Genomic DNA, 12,963 nt, shown 5'->3' on the forward strand with positions numbered 1-12,963 from the left:
GGGGGGGCGGCCAGAGCGCCGGGGGGAGGGCGGCGAGCCCGGCTGTGGCCCCGCTCTCCCCGGCGGCCGGAGCTCCCCGCCGCCCCCCTCCAGGTGCTGCCCCAAGCACCAGCTTGGGTGCCTGGTGCCTGGAGCCGGCCCTGATTGGAAGAGAACATGATCAGCTGTGTCAAAAGTAACAGAAAGCAAGAAAGATGAGGGCAAGGGAGATCCCTGTAGATGTAGCTATTAGAAAGCCAGTAATGGTGATCCTGGGGAGGCCATTAATGTAGTGGAAAAAGCAGAATCCAAAATGGAAAGGATCAAGGGCAGAGCTGGAGGAGTGGAAAAGCACTTTAGTAGAACAGACTGTTTGTTTGTTTGTTTGACTTCAGAGTCAAAGGGGCTAAGGGAGATTAGGTGGCAGCTAGAGTCTTAATGTTACTTAAGCATAATTATTCAGAATAAATGCTCTTTAAAACAAACCCTAAAAACCTGACAGAAATTACAGGAGAATATGTATTCAGTGGTATGTGGTTAAGCTGTATTATTGGCCCAGTTGATATGTATTTTAGTCCAAGTTCTGCATGTTTTGGTCTTCAGACTTCTGCCTAAGTAATGCCATGGCTCAGGACTCTGGTGAATGTCCAGGCGCACTTACTGACTTAGCAAGCTTGGGTAGTGTACTCAGATGAACATAAAAGCTCCCCCTGGAGCTGAAAAGCAGATGGATTTTCTTTGAGCTAATTTTGCTAATGTATACACCCGGGAACCCGCAACTCCCACCCTGCATGCCAGAGGGGGCACAAACCACTCTGGTCAGATGTGGAAGGAACCACTGTTCCTTCCCTCCCTCACTGCTCCACTCCATGTAGGAGCAAAGCAGCCAAGTCAAACTTACAAAATTTGTCAATTCCACTTCTGCTTTGCTTTGCTCTCTGTTATTAGCATGTGAAGCAGAGCAGGATAGGGCATTTTAGGATGGTTGAAGTAGAGCATTCTGGGGTGAATGGAGCAGTGAGGGGGGCGGTGAAGATGCAGGTTCTGGAGAAGCAATCTGGAAACAGGAGGGAGAAGTAAAGAAAACTGGGGGTGGGATAACAGAAGGAAGACACAAACCTCTGTGACTCCATTTAAACATGGGACCTGGGGATAGTTCCTTTTGGCATGTCAGAAGGGCAGAACGATGTTGCTGTATTTGTGGCACTCACACACAGAAGAATTGTTGACCCTCAGGGTAACCTGTGTCAGGCGGTTGCTGAAAGAGCATTGCTGACACAGTTTAATATACCCTGTTAAAGACCTGGTACATTACAATGTGTAAACAGGTGGGCCATAACAAGGCGATATCCTCAGGGTGTTGGGTAACAAGAGGAAGCATGTCTGTGTTGCTACCGGAATCCCAATATGTTTTTTTCCTTTCTGTAGTTTCTTTGATCCATTTTAATGGAGCAGCAGCCTCCTGTCCCTGGTTAAGGCTGAGACTTGCTTTCCATTGTAAGCCTGATCTTGGCCTCCCCTCTAACTCCTCAAAAATCTTTTATTTCAACTTTGGAAAGTGTGTGTGTGGCCTGTGGCCATAGACAATTTCTTGCTCAAATCTGAGATGTTTCTTTGATCCCAAGGGGTAGGCAAGGGCAAGTCCTGGGGCTTGAGATAAAGATGGAAAATCCTGTTATGCTTCGTGTTACAAAACCATTCTGTACTGTTCACAAAGGTGAGGGATTTACAATGTGCCACCGTGGGTACCCATGAACAGTGGGGGCACAGCAGCAGCACAAGGACTTCACCTCACTTTGACCCTAGTGACTCCTGTAGCCCTACAGAGCTCTTAAGCTTTGCAGGTTTCCCCAGAGGATCCTACAGGTGTCCTGGTTACCTGGCTTCCTGACCAGCTTCCCCAACCATTCCCTCCCTCCCCCGCTCTGTGGGCTCTCAGGCTTCTTCTAGTTCCATACTGGGAGCAGGAATCAGATTTTCCTCCCCACAGACATTTCAAAGGAGTTTCTGTAGGTCTTAATGGATTCTGCATGGGGCCAATGGCTCTGCCAGTGTGGGTGGAGCGGAGGCAGGGCACTAGATGTTTCCCATTGAGAGATTCCACCCAAGTGGGGCTCACAATAAATAGTTGGTTCTCTTTCTCCAAGAACACATCACCTTGTGCAGTTGTTCCTCATGTTCCCCTTTCCTTGCTAAGGCTTCTGTCTGGGTGCAGGGATCCCAAGGTGATGAAATTCCTCTGAGGCTTCCACGGGATCCATTGCAGAGTTCTGCTTCTGGGTTGGTGAGGAGAGTTTCCAGACAGCTGTGCTGTGTGTGTTGTTTTGAGAAAGGGCATCTTCTAAATGTGCTAAACTCCTCTTTCTGTGGGGCTTCCTCTTCAGGGTGGCATTCCTGCACCAATGGTGTCTTTAGAGAAGAGAGAATTACCTCACTGTCATTCTGCATTTCTTGAGATGCCATCTTGGAGGGTTCTCTCTCTCACCTCTCTGAGGGAAAGTTGCCTTTCTTGGGTATTTTTTTCTTGCCCCGGGGTTTTCCTTTTTCTCTAAGGTACATCTTGGATCAGTTTTTCTTTTCGGGAGCTTCAACTCCTACTAAATTGAAGGAACTGACTGGAATCCTCAAAGGGCAGCATCTAGACTCACCAGGAGGCAGCATGCGACGACCAGGAAGGGCCTGGTGTGAGCTCTTCCCTTCCGCTGCCTCCCTCAAGGATGGGAAAACACCAAACCATTGAAGAGCCTGGGTTGTTTTTCAGTCTCATGCTGAGATTCCTCCACAGGTGGTATCTGTAGAAAATGATTATTTTTTTTATGGCAGGAGATAAGATGGGTGATACTGTGCAGTTTCCACAAAGATTTCTTTACAGTCTGTGCTACCAGGAACCTTTGTTTTTATGGAGTTTGGGCAGGCATGACGGAGGCATAATGGCATTCTCTGATTGCACCTAATGTGTACACTTGGATTTCACTGGACTTGTCATTTTGTGTTTTGGCCTCCTGAGACCCAAAGCAGGCCGCAGTCTAATCTGACTATTCTGCTACTTGAAAACCATAAATGCTGCTAATTTACATCCCTCCCCAAAGGGAGGCACAGAGGGCCTCCAGGGATTCAGGTGAACTAAAATTGGCTGAAAATGCAACCCTTCTATAGACCGGGTTGCTAAGCATCTCAAAATATTTGTACTAGTAAAATTGTATCTGTAAGTGGTCTGTCTCACAGAGCTGCTGTCAACAGTGATCTCAAGGGACCTGTTCCAGAAAATACTTGTAATTTCACATGGATTTCAAAGGTTAAATACCAACAGTTTCTCAGTATGAGGTAGCTTTATATGTAATGATTTAAATGGGTTTTAGTATTTCCTGAAGTTGTTGAATTCAGTGGGATCAAATATTTTAAGGCCTCATCCACAATGTTGGATAAAAATGTTATCAGAACTAATTTAAATGCTATTCAGATCTCTTACTGTTAGTATTGATTTATTTGTTTTTATCTGTTGTAACAAATACAGACAAATACATCTTGTGTTCTGGTCTTTGTTGTCCCAAAATTTGAAATACAAATTAATAGAAAAACACATCACATTAACCTAATTAGCACTATTTGCGTGGCAGGAATGGAGGGGGCAAGGCCTTATGAAAAGTGTTATATAGCACATTATAAAAACATAGTTTTAAAACATTACGCTCCATCCCTACTGTCCTGGCAAACTCTGTTTAAGCTATTAGTTAGTGTAGTTAGGGCTAGAAATGTGACTGCTTCACAGTTACAATAGGTCTTCTCCCTTTTACATTATTAAAATATATTAACATATGGTCATTCTTTGATTTTATTTGTTTTTTTACAGCATCAACTACCAATGCTAGCCCAGTCTCCACGTCCTCGACTGTTGTCAATATTTCAACACCAGCTGTAGCCAGCATCTCGCACCAGGTAAAACATCTTGCTAGCTTTTCTTCTCTCGGGCACATCTGGTGTAGCTTTTGTTTTCAAATATTCTGACATCACAGTAATTGGAGTGTAACTGTTTGTTCATTTTTTTTTAAGTACCTGAGTATTTTAAGGCTAAATATTTGTAACCACTTTAAATGGTCCCCAGAGCTTGTTCACTGTAGCATTTTCTTGCCAATGTGGACACCTAGCTGGGGCATGAAGTAAATTCAAAATTCTGTTGTTGGGCACTGGATTTACAGAGAGCAAGTTCACTGTGTGTGGAGAATTACTTCTGTGGTTAAAGTATAGGGCTGGGAGTCAGTAGATAGCTGAGATAGCTCAGTGGTTTGAGCATTGGCCTGCTAAACCCAGGGCTGTGAGTTCAATCCTTGAGGGGACCACTTAGGGATCTGGGGCAAAAATCTGTCTGGGGATTGGTCCTGCTTTGAGCAGGGGGTTGGACTAGATGACTTCCTGAGGTCCCTTCTAGCCCTAATATTCTATGATTCTGTGATTCTTCTGACCACCACAGATTTCCTTTGGGACCTTGAGCAAGTCACTTCACTTCCTTGTACCTCAGTTTCCCACCCTGTCAATTTAGAGAGAAGTGAGGGTCAGTAACCATAAAGCACTTGGAGATCCCCGTGTGGCAGGCACTACAGAAGTGTAAGTAGCATAACTATGATTAGCTTAGGGCTTATCTACACTTATAACACTACAACAGCACAGCTGGAGCGCTTCAGCGTAGACCCTACCTACACCACTGAGAGGAGGTCTTCTGGTAGTGTAGGGAATCCACCTCCACGAGCGGGAGTAGCTAGGTCAATGGAAGAATTCTTCTGTCTACACAGTGACTTAGGTCAACTGAACTACGCTGCTTAGGGGGGTGGATTTTGAACAGCCCTGATCGACGTAGTTATGCCAACCTAATTTTCAAGTGTAGAATTCTACAGTGAAGAATATAGTCACACAGCTTTTTAAACCCTTCTCAGTCTCCCTCAGCAAAGAAAGGGGAAGGGGATGCATCCAAAGAGTCTGACAAGATGGTGAGCAGAGAGGGAGAACCCTTCTGATATAGTTGGAATTTAAAAACCATTCATTAGCAGGCAACACTGTTTCTTCTCCCTCCGTAAGTCTGGAGTGGGCGATCCTGTCTGCCTACTTGCTCTTTCCCCCTTGGGGACCAGCTCTTTCTGCCGTAGAGCGCTCTCACGGTGCTGGGGGCCAAAGCAGAGAGAGCCTGAACTTTTGCTGGCGCTTCTCTGTCCCAAAGGCATTCTAGCCCAGCAGCCCATTTGGTTTTCAGTGTTTTCTGAGGAACAGCCTTTTCCTACCTTATTTGATCCTTTCTTTGAATAGGAATATCCTACCTACACAATTCTTGGCCAAAGCCAGTACCAGCCATGCTACCCAAGTTCTGGCTTCGGGGTTATAGCGCCAGCAGACAGCAGCATGGAGAGTACCATGTTAGCAACCACCACATATCCAATTGAAAAAGCAAATGCCATGGTGCCTACGCGGACGGCGCATAGACATTTATCTGGTAAGTGCTGCAGCTTTAGTAGGGTGGATTTCAGACCCCCCTCTGTTATACAGCACGCTGGCGGGCCTAACAGGGAGTGCAATGAGGGGCATCGTTGTGTGTTGATGTGTGCAGCGCATATTCCGTCCATTTTCAGGGAAGGATTTTTGCCATTTTGTTTCTCCTTTGGGCCTAAAATATTTGGTTTCCTGACCCATTCTGCATCCTATGCTCCCACTACACACCCTTCAGTATGATGTGGAAGACTGCGGAGGTCATATGGTTATAGATGTCATCTGCGTTAAACTTCTGCCTGTCTCTGGTGGCTGCTGTCAGGTGGGAATTAAAGATCCCTTGGAACACTTCAAATAAAAGTTAAAGATAATTTTGGGGGAATGGCCAGCATTCCCTCTCTCAATAACATGCTCTCATGTATGAGCTAGTGCAGCTGTGTCACTGCACTGCGGGCATCTAACTCACTGTTGTGCAAAGCATCTGGGATTCCTTAGCTCTGAAAGTCACCAGCATGAGAACAAGTTTTTTCCCAGCATTCCTCATGAAATTCTTCCTTTTCCTTCCTCCAATCCCCTTTGTCATATTAACTGGCACTGATGAAGGCAGCTCTGCTTGTTGCCTGTTCCCCCATGGTGACATCCGTTTGTTTCACAGTGCTTCTGAAGCAACTTTCTTCTTCCAGTGAGGGGAAACAAACATACGCTAAGTAAAGACTCCTTTCCGAGTGGATCAAGTTTCACACAGTTCCTCTAGCTCTTAGCGATACCCAGAGCCATCCCATCAGTTGTTTCTAAGGCCCTTCAGGGAAGGGAAATGAAAGTTAAACCAGGCTCTGCAGAGGAAGGGGAGCTGACATTTTCTTTTCTAAATTAGCAGATGTTTTGCCCCTCTCTACTCTGATAGACCCAACTTCCCCGTGATGACCACTTCCCTTGGCTATGGTAGGATGAGCTGGTGAAAGTTAGGGTCTGGGAAGGTTATGAGGAGGGATCCTGAGGGAAAAAGAAACACTCACTTTGCACTTCTATTTATGGGCTGAGCTTGAGGCCTTACACTCAATTTGATGGTATTTGCCTGTCTGTCTGTCACAGGATAACTTCTGAATGCCCTGTCCAATTAATTCCAAATTTCAGCAAATGTTCTAGGTATCAGTGTGCACCCTGTTGTGTTGGGGGGAAATTGGAAAACCAGGAAGGGGAAAATGGGGGATACATGGAGCCGTTACCGTGTGTTTAGCACAGCCACAGCTTCATGTACCTGTGCAATTGGCTGTAGATCAAAGAACTGGCAGATTACACCGATGAGTATCTTCCAGCATAACAGTACCCTGCATATAATCTCTGCCCACCCTCCCAATAGAGTCTAATGTGTTAACACCCCGAATTACTTTACTCCCAGACAGAAAGAAGAGAAATAATAATGATGACTAAAGGTGGGGGGTCATACAGAGCCGTGGTTGGGGGTGAGAAGAATGGGGGCATGCACAGCGCCCCTGACATGAGGGGAAGAAGGGGATAGCAGAAAATCCCAGTGGGGAAAAGAATAGGGGACCTTGGTATGGGAGTAAGGGGGATGCGAACACCTTGGAAATGGGGGACCCTAGCTGGGAGGGGGACCCTGGTATGAAGGAAAATGGGGTACACACAGGGCAAAGCTACTTGACATAAGAGGCAGAATGGGGGATCCTGGAATGGAGGGAGGAAGAAATGGTGGCGTGCACAGCCCCTGGCCTGAGGTAGAAGGGGGAATGGGTTGCACACAGTCCCTGACTTGAGGGTTAATGGGGGACCCTGGTATAGAGGGAGGAGGAAATGGGGGCACACAGAGCCCCTGGTGTGAGGGGTGTGTGGGAGAGTTGCTGGGAGTCCTTTAAGTAGAGGGGGATGGGAGGGTGGCCCACAGGGGGCTGATGGAGGGATACAGTGAGCCCCTGGTGGGTGCAATGAACTCAGCCTTCACAAGCTATGAAGTGTCCTATCCCCTAGTATGTGTCATAGTCTCACACAGAGATTTCATATGTAGAGGGATAGGGTTGCCAACCTCCAGAATTGTCCTGGAATCTCCAGGAATTAAAGAAACATCTTTAATTAAAGATTGTCATGTGATGAAACCTTCAGGAATACGTCCAACCGAAATTGGCAGCCCTGTCAGAGGATGTGAAAGCACTTTACAAAACCCACATTGTACAGCTGGGAAAATGAGGCACCAAGAGAGGAAGGAGGTTTTAAAAACAGAGAAAAGCTGTAAGAATAATTCAGGGCCTAGAAAACCTGCCTTGCTGCGAGTGAGTGAAGGAGCTCAACCTGTTCATCTTATCACTCATCTATAAATATTTACAGGGACAAGATTTCTGATTGTAGCAGGCTCTTTAATCTAGCATTCAAAGGCATAACAAGATCCAGTGGCTGGAAGTTGGTCAGCAAAGTTCACCTGGAACTAAGATGTAGTTTTTTTTTTTTTTTAATAGTGAGTGTAATTAACCATTGAAACCGATTGCTAAGCAATGCAGTAAATTCTCCATCATTTGGACTCTTTAAATCAAGATCAGATGTCCTTCTAAAAGAAATGCCCTAATTTAACTACAACTCATTGGCCTTCATGCTGGAATTGTTGGGTGAAATTTCCTCACTGATCTGAGGTAGAAACCAGGAAAAGAGAAATTCCAGAAAGCACTTTGTATATAAATGTCTGTGTGTCCCGTTAATTTCCCCAGTCTTTTGTCAGGTATTTTAGTTAAAAGATGCAGCAAATGTAACCGAGAAGGATTTAACTGTCGGTCCACAGCTGTTTTCCTGTTGGCTGGCTGACCTTTTCTGCTGATGTCATGTCATGATTCAACTCACAATAGTGCATGACTGGGACCTCATCACCAAAAAGCCCACATCCCTTTCTTACAGGGGTAGAGACGGATCTATTACTTCCTGAGCCCCTCGCATTAGGATTGAGGGGGCAGTGGTGGTTTCCTTTTTGATGTGCCACTGTGGGAGGAGTGTTAAGCCAGAGCCTGGCTAGGCTGCTTGGCAAAGGCTGAGAAAGTTGTGGGGCCGGGTTTAACTAGCTGCTGCTTAAAAAAACCTGATTTTAGATTTAGGGCTCCCAGTTCAGTAGCTTAAAATACTTTAAAGAGGGAAATTAATGCCTACCGTTACGCCTCACCTGTTAGACCTGCTGCCTTTTCGGCAGGGTCTCTTGGCCCTCCAGCAACAGTTAACTAAACAGGGGTGGTTTAATACTCCCTGTTGAGTCTCTCCTATTTCACACTGCATTGAAAGTGTACAAGGTACTAACCGCTGGGGGATGGGCAGTGAGGAAAGGCATCCAACTAGCCCAGGAACCTGGGGGAAATGAGATGTTAGATGAACTAACTTAATAATAAGTGTACTCTAAAATGGGTCAGAATCCTTTCCAAGAGAACTCTTTCCCAGGGCTCAGGGTCTTGCAGGAACCCTCTACAAATATTGAGTTACCATTTTTTAAATGAAATTTAAATAGAAGTAGCTCTAATAGCAGTAAGGCAGAGGAGGGTTGTATTCTTGGTACAATTCTTAGGTAGCTGGAGGAACTCTGCCATTGATCTTGTACCTTACCCAGCGTACAGCATTCATTTCTGGGTATGTCTACACCAGGGGTAGGCAACCTATGGCACGCAGCTGATTTTCAGTGGCACTCACACTGCTCGGGTCCTGGCCACCAGTCCAGGGGGCTCTGCATTTTAATTTAATTTTAAATGAAGCTTCTTAAACATTTTAAAAACCTTATTTACTTTACATACAACAATAGTTTAGTTATATATTATAGACTTATAGAAAGACACCTTCTAAAAACATTAAAATATATTACTGGCACGCGAAACCTTAAATTAAAGTGAATAAATGAAGACTCGGCACACCACTTCTGAAAGGTTGCCGACCCCTGGTCTACACTATTAAAAAAAAAAAAAAAAAAATCTATGGCACAAGTCTCAGAGCCCAGGGCAACTAACACAGGTTTGGGCTGTGGGGGTAAAAATTGCAGTGTCGACTCTCAGACTGGAGCCCAGGCTCTGAGGCCCTCCCCTCGTGGGGTCTCAGACCCTGGGTTGCAGCCCAAGTGTCTACATTCAATTTTTAGCCCCATAGCTCAAGCCCCACAAACCTGAGACACCTGACCTGGGCCAGCACTGTAGACGTACTGTCTGACTGTGCCCCCATCATGGCTTACTGCTGAATTGACTGGGGAGATGGGTGTGTATTGACATGACTGGACAGAAAAACTATGCATTTGCTCTATGTAGGTATTCAACTGCTGGTGACTCAGTGAGGTGCAATAACATCTCATGTTTCCTGACTCGGATATATGGCCAAGAGCTGTCAGGAGGAGAGGTGTGTTGGGACTGGGTGCTCATTTTGTATGATCATGAGATGGGAACAGTGTTGTGTGTTTCTTCTAGGAGATCCATCCACAAGTCCATCTTTGCCAAGAGCAACAGCCAGTAAAGAGTTAGATGAGCAGACTAGGAAAAACATGGCTGGGAAAAACAGGGGCAAGAGGAAAGCAGATGCCTCCTCCCCTCAGGACAGTGAACTGGAAGTAAGTGAACAGTCTGGTTTTCTGATTAGTCGTTTTGGAAGAGCAGTCAGGCCAGCGTGTCTCCCTTCCCCTTTCTGGCGGGGGAAAGGGGCTGGGATAATTGGGTAAAAAACAGGAGGAGCACTGGAAGTCCAGAAATGCCGCTCTCTAACCAGAGGCACAAAGTTAAGACACTGTTGATGGAGCTCGATAAAAGAGCGTTGGGCCATTCCTATAGGGGACACTCCACCTAACCACAAAGTGGGTGAGAGAGCAAGCTTGGCCTGATGAACTTCATCCTAGGGTACTTAAGGAACTAGCTGAAGCTATCTTGGAACTGTTAGCAATTATCTTTGAGAACTCCTGGAGGACGGGTGAGGTTGCAGAGGACTGGAGAAGGGCAAACCTTAGTACCTAACTTTAAAAAGGGAAGCAACGAGGATGTGGGGAATTATAGACCAGTCAGCCTAACTTTGGTACCTGGGAAAATATTGGAACAAATTATTAAGCAATCCTTTTGTAAGGACCTAGAGGATAATAAGGTTATAAGGAATGGCCAGCATGGATTTTTCAAGAACAAATTATATCAATCCAACCTAATTTCCTTCTTTGTTAGGGTTACTGGTCTCGTGATTAAGGAGGAAGCAATAGATATGATATAGCTTGCTTTTTAGTAAACCTTTTGACACAGTCCCACATGACATTCTCATAAGCAAACTCATGAAATGTAGTCTATATGAAATTACTATAAGGTGGGTGCACAGCTGGTTGAAAGACTAGTCGGAGTACGTATCAATGGTTCGCTGTGAGACTGGTAGGATGTGTCAAATCAGGTCCCGCGGGGATCTGTCCTGGGTGTGGTACTGTTCAATATTTCATTAATGACTTGGATAATGGAGAGTATGCTTATAAAATTTATGGACGATGCCAAATTGGGAGGGGTTCCAAGCGCTTTAAAGGACAGGATTAGAATTCAATACAATATTTCAGAACTGTACTGAATTTCACCTTGTTGATTTCAGACAAGACTAGTGCAAAGTAATATACTTAAAAAGCAAAAATCAAATGCACAGCTCAAAATGGGGAATAACTGCTAAAAAGGATCTCGGAGTTCTAGTGGATCACAAATCGAATATGAGTCAACAATGTGAGGCAGTTGGTATCATGCTAGGGAGTGTTAGCAGAAGTGTTGTATGTATGAAAAATCCACACCCCTGAGAGATGTAGCTATGCCAACCTAATCCCTGGTGTAGACACTGCTAGGTCAACAGAAGAATTCTTTCATTGACCTTGCTACTGCCTCTCGGGGAGGTAGATTAACTACTTCGCTGTAGTGAGTGTCCGCACTGAAGCGCTACAGCAGCTCAGCTGCGCCATGTGGCTTTTTACATGTATACATATCATCGGACACAGGAGATAATTGTCCCGCTCTACTCGGCACAGGTGAGGCCTCAGCTGGAGTGCTGTGTCCAGTTCTGGGTACCGCACTTTAAGGAAGATCTGGATAAATTGAAGAGAGTCCAAGAGGAGAGCAATAAAAATGATGAAAAAGCTGACAGTGAGGAAAAGCTGGACATGTTTAGTCTTGAGAGAAGAAAACTGAGGGAGAACTGATAAGTCTTTAAATATGTTAAGAGCTGTTATAAGGATGAGGATCAATTATTCTCTATGTCCATTGGCGGTAGAACAAGAAGTAATGGGCTTAATCTGCAGCAAGGGGGATTTAGGTTAGATATAGGGAAAACTTTTTAACTATAAGGATAGTTAAGCTCTGGAGCAGGCTTCCAATGGAGGTTGTGGAATCCCTGTCATTGGAGGTTTTTAAGAACAAATCGGACAAACACCTGTAAGGGATGGTCTTGGTTTACTTGGTCCTGCCTCAGTGCAGGGGGTTGGACTTGATGACTTCTCGAGGTCCCTTCCAGCCCCACGTTTCTATGATTTTTCTGTTTGCTGCAGCATGGCAGTTGGAATATCCCAAGATTAACCTCCTTTTGTAATTCCTTTCCCAGCGAGTGTTTCTATGGGACTTGGATGAGACCATCATCATTTTCCATTCCCTTCTCACAGGGTCGTACGCCCAGAAATATGGAAAGGTAATATTGTCTTACCTCTTTCTCAGAGGTAAGATCATAAATGTTATCAATAAGTATACATTAATTGTAGGTGAAAGAAGTAGAAAATGCATACTCCTTCTTCGAGTGATGGTCCTGTTGTATTCCACTGAGGGTTATATGCATGCCTCTCCTTCCTTACCCGCAGGAAGCCAGACTTCTCTGTGCCTTAAGAAGCATCTCATGGAGGTTGCCATGGGACTGCAATTGGATCCTGGCTGGGGAACCCTCCCCTGCCCCCATACATTGGCCTGAACAATCCAGGAGTGCACCTCCTGCTGCAGAGTCCCAGTCCAGTTCTGCCTGTACCAGCACTATGGACCCCATGCTGGGGCCTAGCCATGAAACATGGAAGCATGCGCATAAGCATGGCAGTAAGTCTTCCTCCAGATCCAAGAGTACTTGTGGCACCTTAGAGACTAATAAATTTGTTAGTCTCTAAGGTGCCACAAGTACTCCTGTTCTTTTTGCAGATACAGACTAACACGGCTGCTACTCTGAATCCAGATCCAAGAAAGATGCTACACTGCCATGAGTTCTGGCCATAGTGGCCTTGCCCCTCATAAGGACAATTCAGAATACCATGAAGGTGCTCTGGGGAACCCCGGCCTCTATAACACCAATGGCTAAAGGGGTCAAGAGACGCTACTTTGTGCCGCAAAACGGCTATGAGCACCTTTTTACCCACCCCCAACAGGGGACTTTGGTGGTTGATGCGGCAAACCACAAGGAGTGACAAGGACAACCAGGTCCTCCACCTAAGTCACGTGACGCCAAGAAACTGGATCTCTTTGGCCGTAAAGTCTATTCAACTGGTGGGCTCCAGCTTTGGGTAGCAAATCAGCAGGC

General features: G+C 45.6%; 1 protein-coding gene across 3 annotated transcripts in view; it reads left to right on the plus strand.

Annotated features, from left to right (window-relative positions):
- The window catches only part of EYA3 (EYA transcriptional coactivator and phosphatase 3), a 141,120-nt gene that overhangs the window by 97,925 nt on the left and 30,232 nt on the right, over positions 1 to 12,963 (plus strand). For all 3 annotated transcript variants that reach the window (XM_024201430.3, XM_024201433.3, XM_024201432.3), the window contains 4 exons: positions 3,830 to 3,915; positions 5,275 to 5,458; positions 9,882 to 10,021; positions 12,013 to 12,096. In XM_024201430.3, coding sequence (XP_024057198.1) covers positions 3,830 to 3,915; positions 5,275 to 5,458; positions 9,882 to 10,021; positions 12,013 to 12,096 — 494 coding nt within the window. The remainder of the gene's footprint in view (positions 1 to 3,829; positions 3,916 to 5,274; positions 5,459 to 9,881; positions 10,022 to 12,012; positions 12,097 to 12,963) is intronic.

This window comes from Terrapene carolina, unplaced genomic scaffold (genome assembly GCF_002925995.2).
Source record: "Terrapene carolina triunguis isolate 2854851 unplaced genomic scaffold, T_m_triunguis-2.0 Scaffold236, whole genome shotgun sequence".
NCBI lineage: Eukaryota > Metazoa > Chordata > Testudines > Emydidae > Terrapene > Terrapene triunguis.